Genomic DNA, 16,180 nt, shown 5'->3' on the forward strand with positions numbered 1-16,180 from the left:
TTTAATTTATATAGGGTCCTACTAGAGACACCACCCAAAAATGAAAACACCAACCCACTACGCGGCTTATCGATAGATCCGTCGAGGATCACCCTTTTTTGTCCTATTATGTCAACAGCTTTTGTCTTATTATGTTTGTACCAAATACGCGGCTTAGTGGTCGATCCGCCACTTATTGAGTACAAGTCAACATTGGCAGATCAAATCAGTCATGCATCCTACGTGATACGCGGCTGATCGCTCGATCCGCGACGGATCAAATCAATAATTTGATTTTGTCATGCCCGTCTCCCTTTCTCTACATATATCCATCTTAGATGGTTTAATTTCTATAATATTGGCCGATCCAACTTATAATATCTGTGTTTTGTGTTTGTTAAAATATAATGGATTTATATGATATTTTGTTTGGTGACGGGAACGACGAGCAGTCGGGCTACGCATACAACGATCAGCCGGAGCAGTCGGGCTTGCCAGATTTGAATGAACTTCCCGACTTGAACCATGAGCCGGGGTATGGAAATATCGAGCAGTACGACTTACCAAATCCTGACCAGGTTGTTTAGTGTGTTTATGTAGTACAACAGCGCGTTAGTTATTTTTTAAATATTATACGTTGTCTAGCCAAATATTTTTATCAGGGGTATATCATATACGGAGGTAGTCACCCTTCGTGGCCGGAGGATAATAGGACATCGTCGAATACTTATGAGGCCAGAGTCGAGGAGTCTTATGGTCAGTCTTCGCAGCAGTTACATGTAGACAGTCCGTATTACGGAACCCAGAATTCGTACCAGTTACCTTTAGGAGAGCAACCATACATGGCAAGACCAGTCACGAGCAACGTCGTTGATGGCATTCAAGAGGCTCACGGCGAAGGAGGCGATGACGATGATGATGATGATGATGATGATGATGTGATGATGATGATGATGATGATGATGATGATGATGATGATGATGATGATGATGATGATGATGATGATGATATTGATCGTTACATATGGGAGACGACATTTTCTTATGTAACTAATAATGTATGACCTTTTTTTTAAAAAAAATCATTATTATTCTTTTTCAACACGTTACTAAATATTACTTTATTTACATTATTTGATATCAGTATTTTGAATCTGTTGCTGAGTTGGTGGATTGGGTTAAGAAGACAGGACGTGAGCATGGTTGTGTTATCTCAGTCCAACGTTCAAGGGAGAGAAGTGTTGAACGTGTATGCAATCGAGGTGGGGAACCAAAACTCAAGGCAACGGTGAGGCATACTGGGAGTATTAAAAGGGGCTGTCCATTTAAACTTGTCGGGAGGTACCACGCGCCCGATGGTTGTTGGAAGCTAGAGGTTGTCAACGAGACGCACAACCACGAACCTGTTTTGTTTGAGGAGGGGCACCCGGCACTAAGGCAACTGACCGACGAGGAAATTGATATGGTTGCGACGTTGCATAGGCAGGGTCTGAGGGCTGCTCAAATTAAGTTAGCCATAAAGAAAAGGTTTCCCGGTAACAAATGTATTACTAGGGATATATACAACGTCGTGAAGCTTATTGATGACCAAGATAAAATTGGTGAAGCCCCCATGCAGGTACTTGTTTTCAGAATATTATTATTCTGTAAGTGTCTTTTTAATATATATTATTTAGAATATATGTTGTTTTGTTTTATCATATATAAAATATATATATTCTGTAAGATTAAATAAGAATATTATTTATAATATCATTTTATTATAATAATGATGTTTAATAAGAATATTTGTAATATTTATTAATTTTTTGTTAAACCCAACGTATGTACTTGAAAACTTTCTTCAAACCCATGGGTTTACCTTTTACACATGGGAGAATCCTTCCACCAATAGGACGGAGAAAGTTTTCTTTTGTCACGAGAAGTCGCATACCATGTGGCGTGCGTTCCCAGATTTGTTGTTGATTGACACGACGTACAACACCAACATGTACAAGTGGTCGTTCGTTCAGTTTGTCGGTGTGACGTCGTGTCACACCCTCAAAATCCACTAACGGAGTTTTACCGTCCGAGGGTGTGAACTGGCAGGATCGGAATCATTAGTTATAATCAAACCAAAGAAAAACGTTTAAATGTAAGTAAGTACGGAAGCGTAAAACCTTAATTCAAAAGTTGCGTCACGCAGGACGACTTAAAACCAAATGTAACTGTTAAAATTAAGTTTGCAGAATAAAGATGTTTTCAATTAATGCATGCTCCTAAACCGCGCGCCCGCCTCGGCTACCTGAGAATAACATACTAAAAGTGTCAACACAAGGTTGGTGAGTTCACAAGTTAAATAAGATAAATCGTTTAGCGTTTTGCGTAACCTCGTTACGGCGTTTCAGTGTTGCGTAACCCCGTTACGACGTTTAAGTGTTGCGTAACCCCGTTACGACGTTTAAGTGTTGCGTAACCCCGTTACGACGTTTAAGTGTTTTGCATTACCAGATAGTGTTATGTCAAATTATATATCGATAGGTAGCTAATCTATACAACAAGTATCGCTAAGTGGTTCGCGACCGAAGCTGACTGTTTATCAAGTGCCCGTCACCAGGTCAATCCAGACCATGGTAAGTGTTAGCCAAAATTACACCCACTCAACCTCCAGTTGAGCTTAACGTCGGGTGGGGTTTGTCAAACCCAGTAGTACTACTCAACAGTGACTCGCTATTCCAAATATTAACCGGTCCGATGTGTGGGACTTCAAATGTTACGTTTGCCGCTTAGCCTTTACAAGTGATATATAATTTATAACAAGATCTTAAATATGCGTTTATCTCAGAAAATATGTTTATCGGAGTATGTTATCTCCCCCAAGTGAAAAACGTTTGAAAACAGTTCAAAGAGCGGGGTAAGTGAAACTCACTGTTTGCGAAGAATATCCCGATCTAGATCACCAAGTGATGTGCGTCGTAGAAACTCTCTAGCGTTCTAAATAACAAAGAGATTTTCTAAGTATCGGTACGTTTAACGAGTCTCTAGACTCGGCACATAATACCTATGCACGTAACAGATTTCGTGTTTCGTTTGTGAATTGTGTGTGACTTAAACAAGTACAATTGTGATACGATACATGAGTGAGCAATTACTTTCGTGTCACGTACTAATAACATACTTTACTAGCAATTATCCCCGTAAGGGCATTTTGGTCAACAAACAAAGACTAACTAACCATTATTCCCCATAAGGGCAATTTGGTCAATTCATGGCAATCAACTAACAACTATTCCCCGCAAGGGTATTTTGGTCAAAATACAACAATTATATAAAAACTATCATATTTCATGCATTCCTACACAACTCAGCAGCTAGTTTCGTTATGACAGAATTTCTACTTGAAAGATTGCACTAGTTCACCGATCATAACGTCTCAATTAATTCGCCAAAAATTACCACAGAAGCATACATATCTTAGGTTTCCAGAACATATTTTATCTTATTTTTATTCCACATATTTTTCTTATAATGACCAAAACATTACAGCAAACTCATATCAGTCAGATTCATGCGCAACAGAATGTTATTTGCGATTCCCGTTAAACGAAAAATCCAATAAATGCAAGACCACTTGGGTTTGGTTCCTAACTCAATGAGTCAACTTCCAGAAGTGGAACCAACCCAATTGGTCTCGTAGTTCATGAGATATAACATTTACAACATAACCTAACAGCAGGTCTAACAGCTCAGCTTTGCACCACGTTTTTGTAAAATAATAAAAGTACACTTATACTTGTCCAAAAATTACAAACTTATACTTCATGAAAACTAGACTCAACCTAGTTTACTACAGTAACCACAATCTCAACCAATTTTCACGTTTACACCTCGTTACAGTCACTTGAACATCGTATACACATTCTGTCCAGATTCTGTTCACCTCAAAACTTAACAATTTCACTAGCCATGGATCACGAATAACTCATATAACATGCTAGACACTAATACTACTATCCATGCATCTCAATTACACCATACATACAAGATTAGGGTTTGTGTTTTAACTCAAATCAAAGACAACAATGAATCATGCAACAACATCAATCTAGTTATCAATCCATTATCCAACTAACAACAATCATATCAATCATATACATGAACATAATCGGCCGATTAGGGTTTATACTTAACCCATTAAACATCAAAATTAAACAACAAAGAGGTAAGAGGTGATCAAGTATACCTTCCTAGCACCTAGTTCTTGGATTAATCACTTGATTTGATGTGTGTATGTGTGTTCTTGTGGACGGCAGCCGTGAGGGAGCAAGGAGGGAGAGAGGCCGATCGGGTGGGGGGTTAATAGGTTAGGGTTTTATGAATAGGTTATATTTATAATAATACAAGTTACACTCTAGTCCCTAATCTTTCAAGTGTTACATCTATAGCCTAAACTAGTTGGTTCTTGTTTCTTGTTTAACATTCCACATAACAATCAAGTAACACACATTTACCTAACACATAATTATCACATAATTAGTGTTTTGACGTTTGTCGTTTATTTATCAATCGTTCGCGTCAACTCGTTTGCGTTTCGGTGCAAATCCCGAAAGACTACACATGTAGTAAGTGTTAAGCGTCATTTAAACCCTAGTTTAAATGTAATGAAGTGTGCGTTATAGATTCAACGATCTTAAAATTTGAATTGACGGAGTTGAGTTAACGGGGTTAACCTGAAATTGACGATTGTCACATCATTCCCATCTTAAAGAATTTTCGTCCCGAAAATTTGAGTCAAGTCGTGATGAGAGCCTGAAAAAGTAAGAAAAATTTTCAGTTTGTCATATCATCCCCTAGTAGAAAGAAATTTCGTCCTGAAATTTAGTTCATACCTCCGGTGATGTTTGACGGTTTGCCGGGTTTCGCGGTTTTCGGTGTTTGGTTAGCCCTTCAAAAAGGTGAGGATACTTTTTCATCATGTGATCCTCGCGTTCCCATGTGAACTCCGGTCCACGTCTCGAGTTCCAACGAACCTTAACGATTGGAATTTTGCTATGTTTGAGCGTTTTGGTTTCCCAATCCAAAACCTCGACTGGTTCCTCAATGAACCGTAACTGTTCATCAACTTGTAGTTCCTCCAAAGGGACTACTTGGGTTTCATCAGATAGGCATTTCTTCAAATTTGATACGTGGAATACATCGTGTACGCCACTGAGTTCTGTTGGTAGGTCCAGTCGGTACGCCACCGGACCAATGCGCTCAGTTATCCGGTACGGACCAACATATCGTGGGTTGAGTTTGTTTCGCTTCCCAAAGCGAACCACACCTTTCCAAGGTGAGACTTTGAGTAACACCCGATCGTTCACTTGAAATTCGAGAGGTTTTCGGCGCTTGTCGGCGTAACTCTTTTGGCGATCCCGTGCTGCTGCCATGCGATTTCGGATTTGAACAATCTTTTCTGAGGTTTCGAGTACCAGTTCCGGACCAGTGATTTGGCTATCACCCACCTCTGCCCAGCAGAGTGGTGATCGACACTTCCGTCCGTACAGCGCTTCAAACGGCGCTGCCTTAATACTTGCGTGGTAGCTGTTATTATACGAAAACTCTACCAAGGGTAAGTGGGGTTCCCAACTTTTTCCGAAATCTAAGACGCATGCACGCAACATATCCTCCAGGGTCTGAATAGTCCGTTCACTTTGCCCATCCGTCTGAGGATGGTATGCTGTACTCATATCGAGACGGGTGCCCAGTGCGCTTTGCAGCGACTTCCAAAAGTGTGAGGTAAAACGAGAATCTCGATCGGAAATGATCGAGACAGGCACTCCATGTCTCGACACTACTTCCTTCATGTAGACACGAGTCAGTCTTTCCATTTTGTCTGTTTCCTTAATTGCTAGGAAGTGCGCCGATTTAGTCAACCGGTCAACGATCACCCAGATGGTGTCGCATCCTGTCGGTGTCTTAGGCAAACCCGTAATAAAGTCCATTGAGATGTGTTCCCATTTCCACATTGGGAGTTCCGGTTGTTGCAGAAGGTCAGATGGTTCTTGGTATTCTATCTTGACTCTGGCACAAGTCAAACATTTGCTCACGTAGGTGGCAATGTCGGCTTTCATGTTCGGCCACCAGTAAAGTGTCTTTAAATCATGATACATTTTATCTGAGCCAGGGTGGATAGAATATCGGGACTTGTGAGCTTCGTCCATCACTAGAGTTCTCAACTCTCCGTATCGTGGAACCCAAATCCGGTTCTCAAAATATCGGACCCCGTCCGATCTGGTTTCAAGTTGCTTGCTCATGCCCCGCATGAGTTCCGATGGAAGATTATCATCTTTCAAAGCTTCCAGTTGCGCATCGCGAATCTGATCGGGTAAGCTGGCATGAATCGTGAGTTGCAATGCTCTCACCCGTCTGGGTTTATCCGTTTCTTTTCTGCTGAGGGCGTCGGCCACCACATTGGCCTTGCCAGGGTGGTACTTGATGGCACAATCATAATCTTTAAGCAGCTCGACCCAACGACGCTGTCGCATGTTCAGCTCCTTCTGATCGTAGATATGTTGGAGACTCTTGTGGTCGGTGTAAATGGTAAACTTGGTACCGTACAAGTAATGCCTCCATATCTTAAGAGCAAACACCACAGCTCCGAGTTCCAAATCGTGGGTCGTGTAGTTCTTCTCGTGAACCCGTAGTTGTCTAGAGGCGTAGGCTATAACCTTCTCGAGTTGCATCAGCACACAACCGAGACCTTGTATAGATGCGTCACAGTGTACCTCAAAATTTTCCGTTCCCTCGGGGAGGGCTAAAATAGGGGCGCTACAAAGCTTGGTTTTCAACAGTTGAAAAGCGGATTCTTGCGCGTCACCCCAGTTGTACTTAGTGCCCTTGTGAGTCAAAGCGGTGAGGGGTTGAGCAATCTTTGAAAATCCCTCGATGAAACGCCGGTAGTAGCCGGCCAGTCCTAGGAATTGTCGCACCTCAGTCGGAGTCTTAGGTGCTTCCCAGTTTTTGATGGCCTCTACCTTACCGGGATCGACATGGATACCATTTTCGTTGATCACATACCCTAAAAAGTGAACCTCGCGAAGCCAAAATTCACATTTCGAGAGTTTAGCTTACAGTTGTTCCTTCTTCAGTAGTTCCAGAATTATCCTTAAGTGCTCTTCGTGGTCAGTCTCGTTCTTGGAGTAGACGAGAATATCATCAATGAAAACAATCACGAACTTGTCGAGGTACGCCTTGCATACTCGATTCATGAGATCCATAAATACGGCTGGTGCGTTGGTTAGGCCAAAAGGCATAACCGAAAACTCGTAGTGACCATACCGTGTTCTGAAAGCCGTCTTTGAAATATCTTCTTCGCGCACTCTCAGCTGGTGGTAACCGGATCGTAGATCGATCTTCGAGTAGTAACTCGATCCCTGAAGCTGGTCAAACAAATCATCAATTCGGGGTAAAGGATAACGGTTCTTGACCGTCACCTTGTTCAACTCCCGGTAGTCGATGCACATTCGGAAAGTCCCGTCTTTCTTTCGGACAAACAAGACAGGGGCTCCCCATGGCGATGAGCTAGGTCGGATAAAACATTTATCCAACAAATCTTGCAACTGAGTGGACAACTCCTGAAGTTCCGCCGGTGCGAGTCGATACGGGGCTCGTGCTATGGGTGCTGCACCGGGTGTCAACTCGATTTGGAATTCGACTTGACGAATAGGAGGGAGTCCGGGAAATTCCTCCGGGAAAACTTCCGGAAAGTCTCGCACAACCGGTATGTCTTCAATTCGTTTCTCCTCCGCGGGTTTCTCAACAATCTGCGCCAAAATTGCCGGATGACCCTTTCGTAGATACTTCTGTGCCTTCAAAAGGGTAATGACGCTGGTGGTCATGCCGCTTCTCTCGCCTCGGACCGAAATGATCTCGCCGGAAGGGGTGGTAATATGGACTATCTTATCATGGCATATAATCTCCGCTCGGTTCTCGGATAACCAGTCCATGCCGACAACGACATCGAAACTACTAAGCGTAAAAGGAATAAGGTCGATGTCAAAGACATGACCTGACAGTTTCAACTTACATCCCGCAAGTATATGAGTTGTTATTACAATTTTACCGTTAGCTAATTCAACAGGAAGCTTAGCGTCTAACGGGGTTGGAGTAAGGTCTAAAAGTTGGCTAAAAGCTTTTGACACAAAGCTCCTATCAGCTCCAGTGTCAAACAAAATAGAAGCAAAACAATCGTTTACAGGGAACTTACCAGACACCACATGCGGATCATTGCGGGCTTGACCCGATCCAATCACAAACGCTCTTCCTTTGCCATTTCCTCCACCATTACTGTCACTTCCATTACCCCCATTATTGTCATTCTGCTTCAGCTTGGGGCAATCCTTCCGGAAATGACCTTCCTGTCCACATTCAAAACATCCCTTAGTCGTCATCGGTGGCTTAGGAGCACCCTTCGCCGCAAGGTCAACTCTACATTCCTTCGCTTGGTGACCTATCTTTCCGCATCTTTGACACTTGACACGGTCACACTGACCAACATGATGAAAGTTGCACCTGTTGCACTTTGAATATTTCCCAGCATATCTGCTCGAAACCTGCCCGCTACCGTTGTTGTTGTTGTTGTTGTTGTGATTCTGAGTGTTGAAACTCCGAGTAAATTCGGGCTTACGGTAGTGGTGTTGCGGTGGGAGGTTTGAGGATGAAGATCTGGTGTTGTCTAACTTTCTCTTCCCGCTGTTCGGGTTGCTGTTGTTGTTATTGTCGTTACTCTGGTGGTCACGGGCTTTAACAGTCGAACCCCTCGGTGGTAACGCACCCTGGGTCACAGCCTGATCCGTCAGTTTGTGAGCCAAACGGATCGCTTGTTGGATCGTGGCTGGTCTGGAAGACGTCACCATACCCTGAATCTGTGGTGCTAACCCATCAATGTACATCTCTATCCTCTTGCTCGGCGGATCCACCATCAGCGGACACATCACCGCCAACTCGTGCGAACGAGTAGTTTAGGCTTCAATATCCGAACCCACCATCTTCAACGACCAAAACTCCGACTCTAACTTCGAAATTTCTTCCCTCGGACAGTACTCCTCTCGCATCATGCTTTTGAACTCCTCCCAGTTCATCGCGTTAGCCAGCTCCAATCCAAGGATCTGGACGTTCGAATTCCACCAAGTGAGGGCGGAATCCTCAAGTGTCCCAGCAGCGAATTTGACCCTACTGGCAGGGGGACAGTTACACATCTCAAAGGCCGACTCGGCCTTCTCAGCCCAACGCAGGAAGCCTATAGCTCCCTCTGTGCCCTTAAACGTACTGGGCTTGCAGTCTAGGTAGTTCTTGAAGGTACATGTTCCACTCGGACCTCCTGTTTGATTCTGAACGTGTGCAGCTAAAGCGGCAGCAACATGGTCATTCAGCAGAGTTTGGAGTTCAGCTGCAGTCATGCTGATGTTACCACGTCCCCGTCCAGCGTTTCTTCCGGCCATTTCCTAGAATCACAGTATAAAATGTTAAACATGAATTTTTCTTTCATATACAACACACCATACATGTAATAAAAGATAGGTAAGAAAAAAAAATATAAGAAACAACATCACATCACAACCACATATTAGTCTAAATAAAAATTCATGATTAAAACCATTGTATTTGCTACAAAGTATTTCCAATCAATCCTTAAAATCATAGAAAAATAATAGTTAGGATGGAGACAACCCCTCCATCTAAGTATCATCATCACTAGATGTCGTCATCTGAGGACACTTCTGAATGTGCCTCCTCCTCAGCCGGTTCTTCCTCCGGTTCTTCTTCGGGTTCCTCCTCGGGATCTTCCTCGGGATCCTCCTCAGGCTCCTCTTCGGGATCATCTTCAGGTTCTACTTCAGGCTCTGCCTCGGGCTCGGCCTCAGGCTCTGCCTCAGGTTCTGCTGCGTTCTGAGCAAGTTGCATTTGTAGGTCATCGCAACGCTCGAGTGCTATTTCGGTTCGGGTCCTTGCTTCTTGGAGTTGCTCTTGCAAGTCTATCATCTCGGCTTGCATCTTCATCATAACCTTCGTTTGTTGCTTACTAGTCTCTTGCATTTCTTTCATTGCCGCTGCCATGCGGGCAATCTCCTCCTGAGTCTCGGTTCCGTCTTTAAACAGTCTGGAAACATTTTCTCTCGTGTAGCGCATGTAACCCACATCACGCTCCAAACAAGAAACGACAGCTGCGAGAACCCGCTCCACAGGTTCGGTTATGGGTGGTAGAGTGTTAGGGTAAGCAGGGTGGTTCGGGTGAGGCAATGGGGGAACTTGTTCACGGTAGACCATACGTCTGATCATGTTGGGGTACCAATCCCAGCTAACGTCGTTTTCATACAGGCCTCCGGATAGGCGGTACCTCTTCGGTGCAGGAGCTTCGAGTTCCGGGACTACACGGGGTGGCGAGGCAGTAGGTAACTGCGGTTCCTTCCCGTGAGCATGCGTCATCGAATCGGATGATGATGAGGGTGGCGTCGACATTCCTACAGGTAACCCGTGTATATGCGCGCGTATGAGTGAAAGGGGTAAAGAAATAAGATTTCAAGACTACACAAACCTATGCAGTGCGTATCATTATAACTAATGGGTCGTCGCGGTTATAGTCTAGTATGCATGCAGCTTCTAGTTCGCTATAACCAATGGCTCTGATACCAATCTGTAACACCCTCAAAATCCACTAACGGAGTTTTACCGTCCGAGGGTGTGAACTGGCAGGATCGGAATCATTAGTTATAATCAAACCAAAGAAAAACGTTTAAATGTAAGTAAGTACGGAAGCGTAAAACCTTAATTCAAAAGTTGCGTCACGCAGGACGACTTAAAACCAAATGTAACTGTTAAAATTAAGTTTGCAGAATAAAGATGTTTTCAATTAATGCATGCTCCTAAACCGCGCGCCCGCCTCGGCTACCTGAGAATAACATACTAAAAGTGTCAACACAAGGTTGGTGAGTTCACAAGTTAAATAAGATAAATCGTTTAGCGTTTTGCGTAACCTCGTTACGGCGTTTCAGTGTTGCGTAACCCCGTTACGACGTTTAAGTGTTGCGTAACCCCGTTACGACGTTTAAGTGTTGCGTAACCCCGTTACGACGTTTAAGTGTTTTGCATTACCAGATAGTGTTATGTCAAATTATATATCGATAGGTAGCTAATCTATACAACAAGTATCGCTAAGTGGTTCGCGACCGAAGCTGACTGTTTATCAAGTGCCCGTCACCAGGTCAATCCAGACCATGGTAAGTGTTAGCCAAAATTACACCCACTCAACCTCCAGTTGAGCTTAACGTCGGGTGGGGTTTGTCAAACCCAGTAGTACTACTCAACAGTGACTCGCTATTCCAAATATTAACCGGTCCGATGTGTGGGACTTCAAATGTTACGTTTGCCGCTTAGCCTTTACAAGTGATATATAATTTATAACAAGATCTTAAATATGCGTTTATCTCAGAAAATATGTTTATCGGAGTATGTTATCTCCCCCAAGTGAAAAACGTTTGAAAACAGTTCAAAGAGCGGGGTAAGTGAAACTCACTGTTTGCGAAGAATATCCCGATCTAGATCACCAAGTGATGTGCGTCGTAGAAACTCTCTAGCGTTCTAAATAACAAAGAGATTTTCTAAGTATCGGTACGTTTAACGAGTCTCTAGACTCGACACATAATACCTATGCACGTAACAGATTTCGTGTTTCGTTTGTGAATTGTGTGTGACTTAAACAAGTACAATTGTGATACGATACATGAGTGAGCAATTACTTTCGTGTCACGTACTAATAACATACTTTACTAGCAATTATCCCCGTAAGGGCATTTTGGTCAACAAACAAAGACTAACTAACCATTATTCCCCATAAGGGCAATTTGGTCAATTCATGGCAATCAACTAACAACTATTCCCCGCAAGGGTATTTTGGTCAAAATACAACAATTATATAAAAACTATCATATTTCATGCATTCCTACACAACTCAGCAGCTAGTTTCGTTATGACAGAATTTCTACTTGAAAGATTGCACTAGTTCACCGATCATAACGTCTCAATTAATTCGCCAAAAATTACCACAGAAGCATACATATCTTAGGTTTCCAGAACATATTTTATCTTATTTTTATTCCACATATTTTTCTTATAATGACCAAAACATTACAGCAAACTCATATCAGTCAGATTCATGCGCAACAGAATGTTATTTGCGATTCCCGTTAAACGTAAAATCCAATAAATGCAAGACCACTTGGGTTTGGTTCCTAACTCAATGAGTCAACTTCCAGAAGTGGAACCAACCCAATTGGTCTCGTAGTTCATGAGATATAACATTTACAACATAACCTAACAGCAGGTCTAACAGCTCAGCTTTGCACCACGTTTTTGTAAAATAATAAAAGTACACTTATACTTGTCCAAAAATTACAAACTTATACTTCATGAAAACTAGACTCAACCTAGTTTACTGCAGTAACCACAATCTCAACCAATTTTCACGTTTACACCTCGTTACAGTCACTTGAACATCGTATACACATTCTGTCCAGATTCTGTTCACCTCAAAACTTAACAATTTCACTAGCCATGGATCACGAATAACTCATATAACATGCTAGACACTAATACTACTATCCATGCATCTCAATTACACCATACATACAAGATTAGGGTTTGTGTTTTAACTCAAATCAAAGACAACAATGAATCATGCAACAACATCAATCTAGTTATCAATCCATTATCCAACTAACAACAATCATATCAATCATATACATGAACATAATCGGCCGATTAGGGTTTATACTTAACCCATTAAACATCAAAATTAAACAACAAAGAGGTAAGAGGTGATCAAGTATACCTTCCTAGCACCTAGTTCTTGGATTAATCACTTGATTTGATGTGTGTATGTGTGTTCTTGTGGACGGCAGCCGTGAGGGAGCAAGGAGGGAGAGAGGCCGATCGGGTGGGGGGTTAATAGGTTAGGGTTTTATGAATAGGTTATATTTATAATAATACAAGTTACACTCTAGTCCCTAATCTTTCAAGTGTTACATCTATAGCCTAAACTAGTTGGTTCTTGTTTCTTGTTTAACATTCCACATAACAATCAAGTAACACACATTTACCTAACACATAATTATCACATAATTAGTGTTTTGACGTTTGTCGTTTATTTATCAATCGTTCGCGTCAACTCGTTTGCGTTTCGGTGCAAATCCCGAAAGACTACACATGTAGTAAGTGTTAAGCGTCATTTAAACCCTAGTTTAAATGTAATGAAGTGTGCGTTATAGATTCAACGATCTTAAAGTTTGAATTGACGGAGTTGAGTTAACGGGGTTAACCTGAAATTGACGATTGTCACACGTCAACATCAAAGTCTTTTTGTATTGCGCATGCAGTTATCTTTAGGGAGCAAAAGTGTAACTTCACATGGGCCCTTGAACGCCTTAAAGATATGCTCGTCGACTGCAGGGAGCAGCGTGTCATCCTGACTGACAAGGACCAAGCCTTGATGAATGCCTGTGAAACAGTCTTTCCCAATGCTACCAAAAACCTTTGTAGGTGGCACATCATGCAGAACATACAGAGAAAACATAAGAGTCTTTTCCAGGAAGATATCTTTAAATCATTCAATTACTGGTGGAAAGTACTGTATGAGTCGCCAACAAAATCTATGTACGACTACAACTGCGTTCAAATGGAAGCAACGTTAGCTGTACACAGCAGACGTGGTAAGTCTTTGTCCTTTATGTACACATGATTTTAGATTCTAGTTGTACATTGCCTAAATTGTTTTTTTTTATTATTCGTTTGTAGAGGCTTGGTATTATATTCGCGACAACTGGTTGGTACCCTACAAAGAGAAGTTCGTGTCGTGCTGGATTGACGACCGACTAAACTTCGGCGAGCATACAACAAACAGAGTAGAGGGCCAGCACGCAAACTTTAAGAGATACCTTTCGGGGCCGAACAATTCGCTAGACTCTATTACGGAGTTTGCCCTTGAAGTCGTGAATTCCCAAATAGAAGAAATCAGGGCGACCCTTGAAGACTCCCGTGTTAGGATCAAGAAGTACCATCAGTTGACTTTGTTTCAAAAGCTACATAATAGGGTGTCACTTTTTGCTATCGCTAAACTTGACAAAGAGCTGACCTTGCTTGACATATTACTAGATACGGGGGCGGAGTGCGACCACCGGTTACAAACATCATGGGGCTTGCCGTGTGCTTGTAAGCTTAACTGGCACACTATTAACAATATACGCATTCCATTAAAATACATAGACCCCTTTAGGAGGAAGCTCGATTTCAGTCCGGCTTCTGTTGGACACGAAGAACCAGACTATGAAGCGGAACTGGAAGATGTGAAAAAACAAGTTCTGGGACTAAACAACCGAATGCAAAAAAAAAGTCCATTCTCAAAGATAATGTCTGTTCTTCCTGGGAAATCAAACAAGGAGGAGCCTGAGAAACGAGAGGACCATAGGGGGCGTCCAAATCTAAACCAACAAGCCAAGAAAAGAGATACCCCTAGACAGAGCTCGTACTCCCCGTCAACTGATACCCACGGACACAGGTCGTACTCCCCGTCCCCGTCATTTGATCCCCACAGACACAGCTCCTACGCCCCCTCCTCGTCATTTGATCCCCACAGGCACAGCTCCTACACCCCCTCCCGTCATTTGATCCCCACAGACACAGCTCCTACGCCCCCTCCATGTCTTTTGATCCCCACAGACACAACTCCTACGCCCCCCTGTCACGGCAACCAACACCCGAAGCCCCCACCCAATCGTTGTCGTGTTCCCAGTCTCAGTCACATGCCCGGTTTAAGATACCTAAACCACCGAAACGCTCATCTAAAAAGCATGAGACTCCAACCGACTTTGGTTTTCCATTACTGCGTGACCCTATGGGTGTCCCAATTATAGAAAGTTATAGGCACCTCATTCCCACCTGGGCATACCCGTTCATTTCAGGAATAAAAGATGTAAAGCCATATGGTAATTGCGATTTCAGAGCAATCGCTGTCGGCTTAGGCATGCGTCAACAGAACTGGAAGGAGGTCAGAGCAAGCATGAGGAATGAGATGGTCACTAACAAATCCTGGTGGAGCCAAAGGTTGAACTACGAGGTAACCGGTAATTATGACACGGTTCGTGATTCGCTTGACTACTCAACGTCTGCTTTATTCCAGCAAAAGAGTAGGTGGTTTAAGTTACCTCGGCACGGACACGTAGTGGCTTAGACATATGACTATGTTTTAATCAACCTCCATCTGACCTCCAGTGAGAGTTACTTCCCAATGAGAATGAGTCCGGAACCACTATCTCAGATTCCGGTAATAGTAGTGTTAAATGTTAAGGATAATCATTGGCTCAACATACAATTAGAAGAGAATTTCCCCGTGCCGCTACCAGCACGTCAATGGGAAGGATACGCCAACAAAGTGGCGCACGAATGGAGGTCTTTGTACGAAGATCATATAAAAGAGTATATGCAAATAAGGGAAACTTGGCGAGTGCAAACTCAAGAGACAGTTTATTTAGGATGATTTGTAAAATGTTTAAGATGTTTTGTATTATTATAAATAATTAGGGTTAAAATGTTTGTGTTATTAAATAAAAATAACTTGATAAAATATATAACTTTAAAATAATTTAATTTTTAAAATAATATTTGTGTTTTTATAAATTTAAAAAAAATATTTAAAAATATAAAACCTGATATTTAAAAATATAAAACATGATAAAATATCTAACTTATAAATAATTTATTTTTTAAAACAATATATTTTTATTAATATATTTTTTGTATAATGATAAAAAATGTAAATTAAAAAAAATATAAAATAGTACCAGTAATATTAAAATAATAATAAATATCTTCAAAAGTAGATCGGATCCGCCGCTTAGTGGTCGATCCGCGGCGGATCATAGTTAATTTTCGTAGATGTTAAATACCAGCGGGTTCTAACCGTTCAAGTCGCCAAAAACACAAAAAACACTATACATCACCAGATTATACCACCAAAAACACCACCACCACCAGAAAATAATGACGATGAGGTCCATGAGCCCCCCTTCGTAAATCCATCCAGCGACAATATAAAATAGATTTTAAAAGGTGACTGTGTAGATGTTATTTTGAAAACGTGAGCTATCGATTTACCATGAGGTTTCCTGTGTCAACAAAGATGACACCGATGC

General features: G+C 42.1%; 1 protein-coding gene across 1 annotated transcript; it reads left to right on the plus strand.

Annotated features, from left to right (window-relative positions):
• Positions 1 to 1,440: 1,440 nt before the first annotated feature.
• On the plus strand, positions 1,441 to 15,219 carry LOC143557659 (uncharacterized). The gene is made up of 4 exons (XM_077046684.1): positions 1,441 to 1,624; positions 13,370 to 13,702; positions 13,788 to 14,547; positions 14,991 to 15,219. The coding sequence occupies exons 1-4, from the start codon at positions 1,441 to 1,443 to the stop codon at positions 15,217 to 15,219; spliced, it is 1,506 nt and encodes a 501-aa protein (XP_076902799.1).
• The last annotated feature ends 961 nt before the right edge of the window (positions 15,220 to 16,180 follow it).

The sequence above is a fragment of the Bidens hawaiensis genome, unplaced genomic scaffold (assembly GCF_021521415.1).
Source record: "Bidens hawaiensis isolate Kalapana, Puna unplaced genomic scaffold, B.hawaiensis_p1.1 tig00001087_1, whole genome shotgun sequence".
Taxonomy (NCBI): Eukaryota; Viridiplantae; Streptophyta; class Magnoliopsida; order Asterales; family Asteraceae; genus Bidens; species Bidens hawaiensis.

What these genes read in the sequence shown, in the direction of transcription:
- LOC143557659 (XM_077046684.1), top strand. Translation starts at nt 1,441, where the DNA reads ATGGTTGCGACGTTGCATAGGCAGGGTCTGAGGGCTGCTCAAATTAAG. An exon ending in TTTCAGAATATTATTATTCT is followed by an intron (nt 1,625 to 13,369) that starts GTAAGTGTCTTT and finishes TTGCGCATGCAG; the next exon opens with TTATCTTTAGGGAGCAAAAG. An exon ending in ACTGATACCCACGGACACAG is followed by an intron (nt 14,548 to 14,990) that starts GTCGTACTCCCC and finishes TTGCGATTTCAG; the next exon opens with AGCAATCGCTGTCGGCTTAG.